General features: G+C 37.6%; 1 protein-coding gene across 3 annotated transcripts in view; it reads left to right on the top strand.

Moving 5' to 3' along the window:
- The window catches only part of LOC130916975 (protein jagged-2), a 123,859-nt gene that overhangs the window by 83,887 nt on the left and 22,641 nt on the right, over positions 1-17,331 (top strand). For all 3 annotated transcript variants that reach the window (XM_057837986.1, XM_057837985.1, XM_057837987.1), the window contains 4 exons: positions 1,631-1,691; positions 4,028-4,158; positions 6,828-6,947; positions 12,351-12,464. In XM_057837986.1, the coding sequence (XP_057693969.1) occupies positions 1,631-1,691; positions 4,028-4,158; positions 6,828-6,947; positions 12,351-12,464 (426 nt within the window). The remainder of the gene's footprint in view (positions 1-1,630; positions 1,692-4,027; positions 4,159-6,827; positions 6,948-12,350; positions 12,465-17,331) is intronic.

Genomic DNA, 17,331 nt, shown 5'->3' with positions numbered 1-17,331 from the left:
CGGCAGCACTCGTACACATCACATTGGACGTGCATAGTGGTGCCATTAAACATTAAAAAACAGCTAATGGCGGAATGTCGGCTTTAATTTACTGTTTTGATAATATTTTTTACTTTGAATGTTTCCATTTTTGTGCCGTTTTGAACAAAAGAAAATGCCATCACTTGGAGTGGCCGGGTAGTCTTCCGGGCCGAGGAGGTCATAGTGCATCATTCGCTGTCGCCTTGTAAATCTGCACTGCCCCCTAGGGCCTGGCATGAATACTACATCGTTTTCATGCGGAATTGCGACATTGTTCGAATGGAGACGGAACCATATAAATGCAATTTTTAAATTTTTCGTCTTCTCGGAGAGTCACCATGTAAATTGCCCCTTAGTCTTCTAGTTAGCGGGGGTTAAATTAGTCGATGGGGTTCATTTCAACCACCATTGACTCATGCTAGCTTAATGAGCAACGTCACTCTTCCGACGCGGAAGAGTGACGTTGCTCGTTAAGAACACGTCACGCAAATAAACGAATCTGATTTGTCGATTGATTTTGTACTTGCTCGAGAGGCCGTTAATGGGCTGGGTCCCAGACTATACTCTCAGTGTTTGGAAAAACACAGGGAGAACAGTCTGGCCGTGCTAGGCAAGAGCTTAGCCTCAAGCGACATAAAGAAGTAAATGAGGATCTCAGTACATCAAAGAACAATTGGAAACTTACAAAGCAAAATTCCACTAGCTTAAATGCTGTCAGGAAATGCTGGGCGGGCAGGTGTGTGTGGACCCAAACGCAGGAAAAGTGAAGCGAGGCAAAAAAGGCGGTGCAAAAAATGATTTATTAAGGCCGACAGAAAAAACAAACTACAAACCAAAACCGAGGTGATCCCAAAAAACACAGTAGCAAACAAAACTCAGGTTACTAACAAAAGGCTGGGTATCAAAAAACTTACTTGGAACACGAGGGCTTGGATAGACATCGACTTTGACACTGACATAGACATTGACGATGACGCAACAAGGACTGAAAAGAAACTGGGAGCTTATATACACACGCAGACAAAGGGTAACGAGAAAATGAGGAACAGATGGGTGACACAGGTGGACCCAGATTGGAGGATACACAAGGAGCGGTACACCAGGTGAAATCAATGGCAATTAAAAGGACACACTAGGAGGGAATCAACACAAAACCTAACAAATGCTATAAAATTCTAATGTTTGTTTTTTAACAATGCTCTTAACAAATCTTTCAAAACAGATATTCCCACAAAAACTGCTTAATATACTTCTAAACTAAATAACGAATGCATAAACAAACATATTAGCTAAAAACAAACAAACAAAAACATACCTTATGCTGGTCTTAACAGGGAGCAGCTGGATTCAGCCATGTTATATGAGTTATGACATATTCACTGTTGCCAATAGAGAGCGGTGTATCCACCCAAATCAATGAAACTAAATGCAACATTTTAAAAGACAAACTATTACAACAGCACTCTAATTAAATGAATACTCGAAGCAGCAAAATGTGATTCGAAGCTTTTTTCTAGAATTACTCGAGTTAATTAATTGTTGCAGCACGGTTACCTAAACTGAAAAGTAGCATTCTATCTCCTAATGTGTGTGTGTGTGTGTTTTTCAGCAATGTGCAAACAAGGCTGCCACCAGGCCCACGGCTCTTGCACTGTACCCGGGGAATGCACGTGAGTCACCCATAATATTAACGCACAGTGACTACAACATGAGATTCAATGCATATTCTGATTCCCAATTTCTGCCTTTCTGTCACAATTATTTGAAAACTAATTGATTACAGTGGGGAACACGATTTTCTTGTTTTACGTCTGACAGCTGTTTTTAACAATTCTTTTGGGTGTAGAATCTAAAACTAATCTTAGGTTTTCTCTATCATGACAGATTTTCCAACTATAGGATAGCTGTTTTCTGAACAAATATAAGAAATGCTGCACTTATCAGATGTACTTGTATTACTTTTCAAATGTTGTTATACACTGAAATATGAAAGAAAAATGCCTGACAGCAATTGTTGTTTATCACAATTATGTTTTCACAAACAATATGGCTACTATACAATTACAGTTGGGTACAAATAGTAACAATATAGTAATTACATAAACCGTGGCGAAAATAACTTGATGTGCTAGGAGAAAAATTGCAATGCAATTTTGGAATCTGCATACAATTTTTTTCAATAGAATTTTTTTTCTTCAAATTGTTCCTCAGTGTTATCAAATAAATTGGTATCTACATATTCATAATGAATTAATCATTTAGATTCTTTATAAAAAAATTCTAAAAAATTAAAAATTACTATCTATTTATATATGGTGGAAAACACTCAGGTGACTTGAAGTTGCGCTCTGAGACCCCCAATTTGGCCAATTTTCAAAATTGTCCGATATGCATGTGTGATACATCACTGGAAAGCATGAAATCTCAATTTTCTGAGGGAAGAAAACTTTTGAAGAGGAAGGCAAAAAAATAAAAAATAATAATAATTTTCTAAACAGCAAAACCCTAATTGGAGGTGAGAGCATGCGAGAGCAGAATTAAAGACGCCATGATTTTAACGTTATATTATCGCGTTACCTTGTGTCTATCCAAACTCTCCATGCAACATGTATCACCGAATGTCAATACACAGCTGTAAATGGCCACAGCTGGATTTTGGGGGGATTTTATGGGTGAAACATGGTAATATAACAAGGGTCGCGATGCAGAAATCGCAGACATCGAGATTTTCATTTTCATATATTTACCCTTTTAAATGTTTATTTCAATTTTTCTTTTTTTGGATCGATTATTTATCATCTAAAGTATTGGGGAAAATGCGACAGTAACGAAAAGAATACAATTAAGCCATAGATATCTGTGACTTTTTTACAGACGCCAATTTTTTTTATTGTGACGTAATTTGTTTAAAAGTTTAAAATATGCGAGTGAATAATTTTAATTTTTTTTTTTTTTTAAACTAAATATTAGACATCAATTAATGATTGTAATCCAAAAATCGCAGACATTTCAAATAATAAATACGATTACTTACCTTCTTCTCACGCTTAGGTTGAAACAAAAGCGACGTCTGTAAACGAGGGTTTCCAGGGTAAAACGGACAAATTAAAAATATTTTGGGGGCTTAATGCGCCATGAATCTGCAATGACAGAATATAGACATATTGTTCTACCAAACACAACAGTTCTTTTGGCTTAAAATACAGCCGTTTATTATAAAGAGAGGTGCAAGAGCAGAAACTGCTTTTTCAGCCTTGTCTGTGTTTTCTGCCATATATATTTTTTAATTTAATTTAGATTTTTGATTTTCAACAAAAAACAAAAAAGGGAAAGAAAACATTATTCTCTCGTTTTGAATTTTTATGTGTCAAAACGAACAAATTACAAAGCGTGAAAATATCAGGAAATTTACTCTTGATTTGCCGTAGTTGTCAATAAAACCAGACTATTTCATTTTGTTAAGAAAGAAAGTTGGATATTTGCAAACATCTGTTTTTGCTTATGGAAAACAAGGATATGTTTATATAGTGTTCATTGTCCAACTTTTCTAAGTGCATAATTTTGGGTTGCAATGCACATTTACAGCTACAATGTTAAACCCAGGGTAATGAACGCTGTTGCCCAGTTACTTTCAAGTAGTAATCTGACTATGGATTACAAATTACTCATTTACTTTTCAAGTTACATTCATACATTCATTGCAAAAATGATCGGCGATCAAACTCATTTGTGGCAGCCCTACATACAATAAATGAATAATGCTCTCTTTTTAACTTCTTATCATTGTTTTGCATCGGTTTAGATGTAACCAACCGGTGTAGTCATGAACCCTGTCTTGAAGTTGTTTTTTTTGATAGCTATCACACTTTGAGTGCTTACCTGTGTTATGGGAGAACGAGCTTTTCATAAGTCAAGGGTGTTGTGCTTCAACCGAGAAGCGTGTCGCTATGCAGATCATATCGAGCCAATGTAAAAACGCCCTTGTTTTTGTTCATCTTCTCCTCAGCTGTCACTACGGTTGGACGGGGTCTTTGTGTGACCAGTGTGTGACCTTCCCCGGCTGTGTGTACGGGAGCTGCGTTGAACCCTGGCAGTGTGTTTGTGACGTCAACTGGGGAGGTCTACTGTGTGACAAAGGTATGCGTGTATATTACATGAATTATACAGATCATTTGGAGAGAATTCATTCATGTAAGTAAAAAATCAAACGCAAAATGGATTTTGGATTGTGTATTGTTATTCGTAGGAGTCTTATTAGTATTTGTGTAGTTCTGTAATTTTACACTATAAGGTGAACATTACTATAGGGCGCATCCAACAGTTTTTACATTTTTAAAAAAATTCAGTATACATGTATAGGCCGCAGATTTCCAAATTGTGTTATGGTGTATTTGCACCAAATGACGTCATTCCTGTAAAATACAATGAATTTGCCACACGGAGCTATTAACCCCAGGGTTCAAAGGCAGAGGAAAATGTATCTTAGTCTAAAAATTAGGGTATAACTTTAAACTATAAAATATTATTGTTAAAACAACAATACAGTTGTTTTTGTTGTTGGTTTTTTTACTTCATGTAGCACCAGTGTTGTTTTTAACAGCCCTTTAAATTTCCATCTTAGTCTTTTGGATGATAATACTGTACTTATGCTTAGTCATAGTCATATTTTATTCATCTCATAATGTGTTTGTCTTTGTCTATTTTTTGTTGACGAAAACCCGAGCCTAAATTTCGTCTAGTTTTAGTCGACGTTTACTAATGTTTTCGTCAGTAAAATATTTAAAAAATACTCAAAAACCTAAATAAAAGTAATGTTTTCGACTATTTCGTATGTTCATTCAATTCAATTCAATTTTATTTGTATAGCCCTATATCACAACAAGGTTGTCTCAAAGGGCTTTGCAGAGGCAATATGATACACAGTCAGAAACAGTAGATGAATTAAATAAAGTTCAAGTCCAACTCCTGGGCATCCCTCATCCTTAGACCCTCCATGTTGGCAAGGAAAAACTCCAAAAACCCTTTGGAAAAAATGAGAAACCTCGGGGAGAACCACAGTCAGGAGAGATCCACTCCCAGGACGGATAGACAAGATGCACCAGGACTGCTGATGGGAATTAGCAGACAGAGTTACAGTTTGTAAAGATGCAATAGAGTGAGGGAACAAGAGGAGGTCCATCTAGCCAGATGAAACGGGGGGGCAACGAGGACATCCATCCAGCCAGGGGTCCGGATAGTCAGGAGGCTGCGGCTGAAAAATAGCCCCTCCCCAGAGGGGAGAGGGGAAAGAGGACACCGGTTGACTCGTGATGAAGAGACTAGTCAACTAGATATTAAAATTAGAAAAGAGAAATAATGTAAGATAAGTGGTAGGTAGAGTGAGGAAAAGGAGATAGGACTCAGTGGCTGTACTTCCCCCAGCATTATAGCTTCTAGTGCACCTTAGACTGAACTGTGAGTCTAGTCCAATTTCAACTAGCCTGACCATATGCTTTGTCGAATATGAACAGTTACTAAACTGTACCCACAGTTTAGTAATCTGTGGGTACATTTTAGTAATCTGTACCCACAGTTTACTAATCTGTACCCACAGTTTAGCAATGAAACGTGCAATAGTTACCTTTTACCTACATACTATATTGATTGATGACATCTGAAAGTGACATTTTAGACGGCTACCAAAGACTGCTACCTGCAATAGTTACCTTTTAAAACACCTTTGTTCGCTGAGGGCAAAACGTGGCACGTGCAGGTGCTTGCTCGGTTGGTTCCTCGGTGTTTGGAGTCCCCGCCAAACATTGGTGACTACTGTCTCCGGGTCATTGCTAAACTGTGGGTACAGATTAGCAAACTGTGGGTACAGTTTACTAAACTGTACCCACAGATTATTAAACTGTGGGTACAGATTAGCTATGATTTTTTTTTCTTCCTACCCTGGCACCCGGGGGGCGCCGTACTATTTGCAATAGTACCACCAGCATTTATTAATGATTTAGTGTAGTATTTCAGGCTTTGGAAAGAATTAATGGAATTATAATGTATTCTTATGGGAAAATTCTTCCCGACATATGACTATTTCGATTTACAAACAAGGTCCTGGAACGAACTAACTTCGTATGTAGAGGTACCACTGTCCTGCAATTATTAAAAAAAATATAACCTTCAGACAAAACATGGATTCCAAATGCATAAAAAGACTAGTGATTTCGTTATAATATTACAGTATAGTGATGGTTATCATACCGATACTGTCGTTGGATTGTGTTATTTCACTTTTAAAGTTATTACACAGTATATTTTACAGAGTTTTGTCACCGTTCTGTATTTTTTTAATTAGATTTGAATTAAAAAATGTTAAGTGCTGATGGCCTTATGTTCAGAGGTTCCCTATAGGTGTGGCTCTTGTCACACCCTGTCAGGTGTATCCCTTAATACTAATATCTTCTTTTTGAGATAATTTCCCTTGCTCAGAAAGGCTTCACCTTGCCCTCATTTTCCCAGCACACGTTTACAAAGACCCTCCAACATGATCCCAGGATCAACTCCTCCCACTACGGTGTGGGAGGGGGAATTCAGGACCCTGACCCCTCTGCCCATGGGATGTTACATTGTGCAGGGGAAAGGTGATAGCCTTGGGTACGGCCATTGTGGATAGGCGGGGTTCTTATGCTAGGGAATACAAAAAAGACAGAGATCACTGCACAAATTGTGTGGGTGTGCATGTTTATACAATTAGACACACTTTGTGGTTGCATTACACGCATATAAAAGCCAAATTTTCCAACCAATTTTTGTTTATGCTTCAGACTTGAACTACTGTGGGACTCACCAACCTTGCAAAAACGGCGGGACCTGCACCAACACGGAGCCCAACGAATACCAGTGCGACTGCCAGGAAGGTTTCCTGGGGCGCAACTGTGATATCGGTGGGTGAAAACAGTGAAAACATGAGTTTATTGAGGATTTTGCGTGCGTAATAGAGGTGTGGCAATACAGCATATGGCGGAAAACAGACAAGACTGAAAAAGCAGTTTCTGCTCTTGCAACCCTCTATAAAATAAACTGCTGTATTTTCAGACAAAAGAACTTAGCTTAGTATCATTATACGATGTCCAATATCTCATTAGAAAAAAAAAAAAGACTTTAAAAAATGATTCACTCGCATACTTTAAACTTTTACACAAATTACGTCAGAATGAAAAAATTGGTGTCTGTAAAAAAAGTCACGGATATCCGCCTCATAACTATTGCTTAATTTTATTTATTTTTTTGTTTGTTACTTTCGCATTTTCCCCGATATGCTAGATGATAAATAATCGATTCAAACAAAGAAAAATTTTTAACAAACGTTTAAAAGGGTAAATATATGAAAAAGAACATCTCAACCACTCCTTGGTGTCTGCGATTTCTGCATCGCCACCCTTGTTATATTACCATGTTTCACCCATAAAATTCCCCCCAAAAATCCAGCTGTGGCCATTCACAGCTGTCTCTTGACACTACATGCTACATGGAGTTTTTGTATCGAAACAAGGTAAGTACGCGATAATAATTCGTTGAAGTCATGGCGTCTGTAATTCTGCTCTCGCATGCTCTCACCTTCAGATAGGGTTTTGCTGTTTGAAAAACATTTTTTTTTTTTTCAAAATTTTTCTTCCCCCAGAAAATTGGGATTTTAAGCTTTCCAATGATGTATGACACATGCATATCGGACAATTTTGAAATTTGGCCAAATCGGGGATCTCAGAGCGGAACTTTAAGTCACCTGAGCGTTTTCCGCCATATTGAAAACTTGACATCGCGATACTTTGTAGCTCAAAAGGTTATCGATATGCTCCCACTAAAAATCAATATACCGTTTTAAAAAGTGTCGCTGGTTTAAAAAAAAAAAAATCCTTTTTTTATTTTTATGTGTGTTAGCAAAAAAAGGAGAAATGAATCATCTCCCGTTTCCTAATCAAAAACTGCTAATTCAATAACAGAAAACGAGCTTTAATCCGTTTTTCCAATTTGTGTTTTCCACGACCTTCGCTTTTACAATGAGCCGGGTCCCGAAACACGATGTTTCTCTTCTTAATTAATATTATGCAGCTGCAGCAGGGTCTTGTTCAAGAAGAAAATCATCTTCCGGGTCAAGGCTGATTGTAAAAGCGAACTTGCTGGAAAACAAATACTGGGCGTATTTTGTTTTTCCACTTCCGTCCAATAAACTGCCATTGGAAAAACGGCTTAAGGCTCGTTTTCCGTTATTGAATTACCAGTTTTTAATCGGGAAACGGAGACAATTCATTTCTAGTTTTTTTGCTAACACACATAAACAAAAGCAGAATTGGGCTCATTTTCCAATTTTTGTTTTCCAAAATTACCCGTGGAAGGAAAAACGAATGGCCAAAAGGTACACGGACCACATCCTCAGTAACAGTAACCGCGTTGCAAAGATAGGAAAAGTAATTAATTGGATTACTCACTACTGAAAAAATAAAGCCATTAGAAACGCCATTATACTCTAACGACGTTGTAGGTGCAGTATTCTCTCAGGTGCACAATCTGCTCGGGGGGCCTGCACTTGACAGTGACGTTCGTTTATTCTCGCGATATGATTGGCCAAAGAGTCGAAATGCACATCCAGAGTCGTGCTCTCCTGTAAAATGTTTGTTTAAAAGTGTGACAATTGTTCTTGAGAGTAGTGGTAATGCGTTGCTTAAATGTGCCAGTTTAGAAATGCGTATGCGATTGATGATATCACACACAGAGATGATTATTAACAATTAAATGGGAAAGTTTAAAAAAAAAAACAAACGTGTCCGCTCACCTGTCACTCAGACATTAAATATCAGGGCCTATCACTGCCCATCTCTAAAACTTTTTTTTTTTAATCACTTTTATTCCCTGGCTTTTAACCCTGCGTCAGACTCAACCCTTTTAATGTTTTATGGTTTGTTATTCTATATTGTTGTTTTTTTTTGCTTGCTTGCTTTTGACGTCAGTACTGATGTTGTATGTTCCTTTCTTTAAATAATGAAACTTTTCTTCATATGATAGTTGAATTGAGTTCATTTTGTCTTCACTTAAATCGTGCCTTATTGACCCATTAGAAAAACCAACCCGAACAATTGCTGCATTTGAGGAAGGTGGAAATTCACAGTTATCGCACTCAGGTGATCCCAGTTGTGACCTCAAAGCGTTCCAGTCAAATGTAAACAACAAAGATGGTTAATAGGGACAATTATTTGTTTTTTATTTAGGCTATTTGAAGACATTTTGACCTGCAGCAAACCTGACTAAGCGATCAAAAAGCAGAGGAAAAATGACAGTTGAGATAAATTGCACACACTGTAACTGCCTTGTTTAGTTCCATCCTTGCTGAAAGGCAATATAAAAAATAGTTATTCATTATGCTAATTTATTGTATGATAAATAATACATGGGCCTTCAAACAAATTTAATTTAACTTCATTATTGTGTAATCAATACGTGGTCTTGAGCGCCCTTTTTTCGAGTGATGTCGAATGAAGCAACTCGTGATGTGTTTTTTTTTTTTCTTCCTAAGATCTCCCAGTTCGAGTGGCGTTCGAATTACCGTATTGGCTCGAATATAAGACGGCCCTGATGATAAGACGACCCCCTTTTTTTCAAGACTCAAGTTTGAAAAAAGACTTTTTGAAAACCAGATTAATTTTTATAAAGAAAATAATTACAGTACATCCGAAACAAATGATTATAACAATATATTTGAGTAAAAAAGCATGTTATTTTGCCTCATTCAAACCTTAATATCTGAACATTTAAATATGTAAACTAAAGTGCAATCTCATTCGTAAATGAATGGCTTCTGGTTTTTGAAATATAAATAAACCAATCTATTGTGATAAAACAACAAAATTGCAATAACTGCATTAACCATCAAAGTGATGTCTAACTGTAACTGTAGTCTTGAAACAAATTTGAATAAGGAAAAACATTGCAATAAAAATAATGCAAACTGGTTAAACTTCAGAGTAGCTGAGATCTGTCACGTCAACATTGCTTCAATGATATCTGGCGCCATCTAGCGTCGTGAATGGGGAGAGTAGCTGAGAGCTGTCATGACAGAACATCGCAGGCCCCCGGAGCAGATTGTGCACCTACGCTGTCATTGACAACAATGGACGTCACTAGGCATCTACTAGTGATAAACTCATTCCAATTCACAGCAGAAGGATGAAAATAGCTTGGTTTTCTGTTGATTAGTTGTTTTGTAAAATATGTTAGATTTAAGCGGCATGGAAAATGAATGAAATGAATGAATGAATGTTAGATTTATTTCCTTACCGATGTATCGGTTATTGTTGTATCGCCATATCGTAAGATTATCGTTATCGTGATTCTTGTATCGTATCGTGAGGTACTCAGAAGGTCCCACCCCTAGTGCTGACTCCCACTCGAGATGAGTTTTGGTTTATCCTGAATACAGCCATGTTATACAGCCTTTTCCCACCACAAAAGCATGCCATTTTAACAAGAGTATGTAGTAAACAGAGGGGCAAATAAGTATTTAGTCAACCACTAATTGTGCAAGTTCTCCCACTTGAAAATATTAGAGGGGCCTGTAATTGTCAACATGGGTAAACCTCAACCATGACAGACAGAATGTGGGGGAAAAAAACAGAAAATCACATTTTTTTATTTTTAAAGAATTTATTTTCAAATCATGGTGGAAAATAAGTATTTGGTCAATACCAAAAGTTCATCTGCATACTTTGTTATGTACCCTTTGTTGGCAATAACGGAGGCCAAACGTTTTCTGTAACTCTTCACAAGCTTTTCACACAATGTTGTAGTATTTTGGTCCATTCCCCTATACAGATCTCCTCTAGAGCAGTGATGTTTTAGGGCTGTCGTTGGGCAACACAGACTTTCAACTCCTTCCACAGATTTTCTATGGGGTTGAGATCTGGAGACTGGCTAGACCACTCCAGGACCTTGAAATGCTTCTTACGAAGCCACTCCTTTGTTGCCCTGGCTGTGTGTTTGGGATCATTTTAATGCTGAAAGACCCAACCACGTCTCATCTTCAATGCCCTTGCTGATGAAAAGAGATTTTCACTCAAAATCTCTCGATACATTGCCCCATTCATTCTTTCCTTTTCACAGATCAGTCGTCCTGGTCCCTTTGCAGAAAAACAGCCCCAAAGCATGATGTTTCCACCCCCATGCTTCACAGTGGGTATGGTGTTCTTCGGATGCAATTCAGTATTCTTTCTCCTCCAAACACGAGAACCTGTTTTTTTCTACCAAAAAGTTCTATTTTGGTTTCATCTGACCATAACACATTCTCCCAGTCCTCTTCTAGATCATCCAAATGCTCTCTAGCAAACCGCAGACGGACCTGGACGTGTAACTTTCTTCAGCAGGAGGACACGTCTGGCAGTGCACGATTTGAGTCTCTGGCGGCGCGTTGTGTTACTGAGAGTAGCCTTTGTTACTGTGGTACCAGCTTTTTGAAGGGCATTCACTTGGTCCCCCCGTGTGGTTCTGGAATTTTTGCCCACAGTTCTTGTTATCATTTTGACGCCAAGGGGTGAGATCTTGCGTGGAGCCCAAGATCAAGGGAGGTTATCAGTGGTCTTGCATGTCTTCCATTTTCAAATAATTGCTCCCACAGTTGATTTCTTCACACCAAGCGTTTTACCTATTGCAGATTCAGTCTTCCCAGCCTGGTGCAGGTCTACAATTTTGTCTCTGGTGTCCTTCGACAGCTCTTTGGTCTTAGCCATAGTGGAGTTTGGATTGTGACTGACTGAGCTTGTGGACAGGTGTCTTTTATACCGATAATGAGTTAAAACAGGTGCCATTAATACAGGTAACGAGTGGAGCCTCATTAGAAGAAGTTAGACCTCTTTGACAGCCAGAAATCTTGCTTTTTTGTAGCTGACCAAATACTTATTTTCTACTCTAATTTGGAAATAAATTCTTTAAAAATCAAACAATGTGATTTTCAGTTTTTTTTTTTTCCACATTCTGTCTCTCATGGTTGAGGTTTACCCATGTTGACAATTACAGGCCCCTCTAATGTTTTCAAGTAGGAGAACTTGCACAATTGGTGGTTGACTAAATACTTATTTGCCCCACTGTACTTACGTAAATGACCTTCGTACTATTGAGGGCAGTGTTTGTTATTATAGCCACCTCTTTGATTTGTAAATCGTATGCGTGTACAGCATCTAATGAAGTGTCCTCTGAGTACATTACCACAGTGCAAGGTATAATCTGCCATTTTATATACAACTTCCCCACGAGGGAGTAATTAAGGGTTTATTCTTCATCTACTTCCTCTTTCCCCTCGCCAGTTGAACACGCGTGCCTATCGTCGCCGTGCATGAACGGCGCCACCTGTGTCGAGGACTCCACGGGTTTCAGCTGCTCCTGTGCAGAAGGCTGGACTGGGAAGACCTGCGCAGATGGTGAATGGCACACACAAACGATCTTCCTGGGGTGTAAATACCTGCGCATCTTGATTTTTGTTCAAGCGCAACGCCCTTCGGTTGTCATGTGGTATATGGGATTCCTCTAGTGGTATGTAAATAAATCACTGGCCAATACGCGTTCTAATTATGCCAAAGAGGTGTTTTTATGTTAGTCAGTGCCATTGACAGCGATAGACGTCAAATTCATTTGAACTGGGAGGAGCTGGCAGCTATCGCAGGGATTAAGTACAACACATTTGCATATAATTTACAAGAAAAAAAGAAACTTTTATATCCAAAGATTTTAATTCAATCATTTATGGTTACCGTATTTTTCGGACTATAAGTCGCAGTTTTTTTTTTCCGTAGTTTGGCTGGGGGTGCGATTTGTACTCTGGAGCGACTTATATGTGAAATTACTAACACATTATTATATCATTTCACATGTTATTTTGGTGTTTTGGAGTGACACTGATGGTTTTGTAAACTTATTAGCATGTTCTTTATGCTATAGTTATCTGAATAACTCTTAATAGCTATGTTACGTTAACATACCGGCGACGTTCGCATTTCGTTTTTCATGCATCATGTAACATTATCATACTGTACACTTATTCAGCATGTTGTTCTCTATTGTATTTTTATTTTAAATTGCCTTTGAACATAACATATCTGTTCTATGTGTTGGATTTTATAAAGTAAATTTCCCCCAAAATGCGATTTATACTCCGGTGCGACTTATATGTTTTTTTTCCTCTTCTTTGGGCATTTTCTGGCTGGTGCGACTTACACTCAGGTGCGACTTATAGTCCGAATAATACGGTAGTTACAATATTTTTACCTTACCTTATTGTAACTTACAGTATTTTTACTTTGTTTTATTAATATGATTGTTCTTCCCTTTTGCAAAATGTGTTTACTATAATGTTGACTTTTGTTTTGTGATGCTCACTTTTATGTTGGAGCAAGAAACGTAGAGCAGGTAGTACTTCCGCAAACGAGTAAGAGCGCATGTAAAAATGAAGAACATATTTGCACACACAAAGAATAGTGCATGCGCACACACAAGGAAGAGCGCATTCACTCCCACGAAGAAGTCGCACAGCCGATTGAGATAGGGAGGGGAAAGATTACAGCTTAGCTTGCTGTCTAGTTAAGATTTAGGTACAGCGTCTTGGAGAGGACAGTATAATGACATATAATACATGTTTTTGGATTTAGTTATTTTTAATATTTAGGGGGTATTTAGGGGTACTTGAAGGGGTTAATTTCGGCTTAAGGCGTAAATTCGGGTTACGTCGCCAGTGTAGGAACTGAACTTGTTCGCAGCCCAGGCACTACCTGTACCAGTATATCTTGTATTATTTTCTATATTCTTTTTTTGTAATTTGGCTATTTCTGTAAACTTGGGTAAGGTAGGTTTTCTCATACTAGCTACATTTTTTACATCAAGTTATATTTCACGTCAAATTTTACTTTGTGTTGTCATAAACTTCACTATCAGTTGACGGGACCCGGGGCCCGGGGCCGATTAATAGGGGCCTATTTAAAAAAAAAACTCTTTTCAAAACCAAGGCTGCTACTGACCTTAAACTAAAACAGGCACCTACCTTAGGCAGATGAGTCTCCACGAGCAGCGGCATAAAAAAAATTCAAAGTTTTTCCCTAATAAAATCCCGATTAATAATTTTTTTTATAGAAGTATAACAAAACTTAAAATGGCTATAAAATTCTCAGATTTTACACTAAATGCACAAAAATATGATTACTATCTTACTATATTTTCAGGACTAATAGCAATATTTAACGTATCATATAAGTTTTTGCCCGAAATAGCGACTTTTTTGTGTGCACATTTTGACATAGGTTTTCAACAGCTAATAAATCACTCAATTTTCACATCAGAAACTTAATACTTCAGCAAAGCCTCCTTAATAATCTTAATTTTACTCAATAAAAGAACATTTAGCATTTTTCTATATACAATCACAACTTATTTAGGTTGAATTCCAATGTCACTATTGCCACAGCTCGTCTTGCCGGCTATCTTGCCCTCGTCGTTTTTAGATTGAAATGTTACATAAAATGAAACACGTAAAAGCTGAATTGGTATTTGTATGGACGCAGAAATGTCTAAATTTCTGCCTGTTTTTGGGCAAAAACGGGCAGTTGGCCGAAAATTACCTAATTATTTGAATATAAAGTTATGCTATTGTGTACAGATACAAAATCCAACATGGCAGCCATCACAAAACAAATGGACAGTACTGCAGTATATAGAGCATTTATTTGCACGGTTACCATGCCCAAAGCACTTTACATTAAATGGTGTTATACTTGTGTAGCGCTTTTCCAAAGCGCTTTACACTACATTGCCATCTACCTACTGGTGACGCAGCACCAGGAGCAATGTGGGGTTCAGTATCTTGCTCAAGGATACTTAGGGGAGTTCATCAGGGCAGAGAATCGAACCCACAACCAATGGGTAACTACTCTACCACTGAGCCACGCCATCGCGTAAGCACACATTTTCCTGTTCACACACATTCACACACCAATGGGGCTGCTGCCATGCAAGGTGCTGTCATGGAGGCAAATCAGGGTTTAGTGCCTTGCCCAAGGGCACTTTGACAGTGGGCAGTTGTAGCCGGAAATGGAACCGCTGACTCTTCGGTCCACGGACAAGTCCAGCTACTAACTGCGCCACAGCCGCCCTAAACAAAGAGCTTTTCAAATTGAAAATTCTTTTTAATGAATGCGGAAATCCCGGAATTTTTATAGATATGAATGTGAAACAGTCTTGATTCTTGGTTAAAAGCAAAAAAACGGGCAGTTATCATTCATTTTCCGTAAATATTTCAAGCTAAAGTTACACTAGGTTTTTCCTTTCATTTTTTTTTTTTTTCGTTTTATTTACTTATTTAATAGGGACAGTGCACATTGATGAACATGTAAAAGATGTAAATATTCCAGACTAGTCATTTTTTTCACAACGTTTCAAAGTGTATGCATGGTGTGATTACTGTATAATTATATAATAATTACCTTAGATCCTCGACCAAATCACTCTTGAGACACTCCTTCCTGCTTGCATGCACTAAAACTTTCGTCCTGTTTCGGTTTCCACCTAAGTCCGACGTTAGAACGCAGCGTGTTTGAGTTTATCGCAGTGAAAGCTGCCGCGACGCTCTGCCTGGCCCGCAATGTCTGTAGGAGCTGTCTTGTCAACTGGTAGTGAAGTCTATGGTGTTGTTTAATATATTTTGCATATTTGAACCTAACTTTTATATTATATAATATAATGCAATAATATAATAATAATAATAATAAGATAGTAACGTAATAATATTACATCTTTTTTTGTAGTATTACCCATTTTGGACTATGAAATGATAATGTTGGTCATCATAGTGGTTTATGGAGAGCATTTTATTTTAAAGTACTTTCAGTGTAATAGCCCTAATGTGTTATGTCCACTATGAGGCCACTTCTGCTATCATTTGCATAATTACCTCTAAGTGCAAATCACGAGAGGTCTGTATAAATGTATAAATAGACACCGCACTGTCATTTTTCCAACCAAGATGCTGTACGTCTTAACATTTATTCCTGCGCTTTCCCTTCACACCTCATAAACTCCGTGTCTGCGCTTTGAAGCGAGAATAAAGGTTGAGAAAGGTCAGGCATGTTATGGTGGAGTAACAAGCGAGCTGTCACATGTGTGTATGTGCGTCATACAAGTGTGTGCGTTGCCGCATATCAGATTGGAAGGCACAGGTTATTGTACGTCAGAGTAAGAGACTGTAAACAAAATGTGTTCCACATCCTCGATGTTCCTCGCCATTAGGAATTGCAGGCGTGTATACACAACAACAATATGTATTTTTTTCTTGTTATTATTATGACAAGAGCGGGACAAGCAGACGAAAAAAGTGAATGTTTAGCTTTGCTTTTTTGTTGTTGTTGTTGGAATTGCCGTTCCGCAGGTTGGATGTGGGCAATACACTCGATATTAATTAAAGTCTCCTGTGTTTGTTTGGGATTGCCTGTTAGTTTCGCGAGCAGTGGCTGGCTTATTATTGGAGTCTGTTTCAGGTCCGTGGAAAAAGTTGTCGGGTTATGTAAATAGGAAAATGTTATGGGGGATACAGGAAAGCTTTTATTAGACAACTTTGTATGGGAACCAAGATTGGATTACATTCATTAGGAATACTTTTGAAATTTCTGGACTACGGGCAACATTGAACGTTTCTTGATGGCTCAGTTTTTGGCCAGAGTATATTTAGTCGGATGCGGGCTAAAAGCAAATGCAAAGCAATCAAATGTGTAAAATTATTTATTTCTTCCCACCAGTCAAAAATTATTTTTTATTGTGGGGCATTGCATTGTGTGCTTTTCAAAGCTCCCCATATGTAATATCCTATCGATCCCTGAGTTTTCAGAATATTGCAATATATATATACAGTGGTATGAAAAAGTATCTGAACTAGGACTGTCAAACGATTAAAATTTTTAATCGAGTTAATTACAGCTTAAAAATTAATTAATGGTAATTAATCACAATTAATCGCAATTCAAACCATCTATAAAATATGCCATATTTTTCTGTAAATTATTATTGGAATGGAAAGATAAGACACAAGATGGACATATACTGTACATTCAACATACGGTACATAAGGACTGTATTTGTTTATTATAACAATAAATCAACAAGATGGCATTAACATTATTAACATTCTGTTAAAGCGATCCATGGATAGAAAGACTTGTAGTTCTTAAAAGATAAATGTTAGTACAAGTTATAGAAAGTTTATATTTAAACCCCTCTTATTGTTTTCGTTTTAATAAAATTTGTAAAATT

The sequence above is a fragment of the Corythoichthys intestinalis genome, chromosome 6 (genome assembly GCF_030265065.1).
Source record: "Corythoichthys intestinalis isolate RoL2023-P3 chromosome 6, ASM3026506v1, whole genome shotgun sequence".
Taxonomy (NCBI): domain Eukaryota; kingdom Metazoa; phylum Chordata; class Actinopteri; order Syngnathiformes; family Syngnathidae; genus Corythoichthys; species Corythoichthys intestinalis.
The sequence above is the reverse complement of the archived record's forward strand: the minus strand, read 5'-3'. Positions and strand labels throughout refer to the sequence as shown.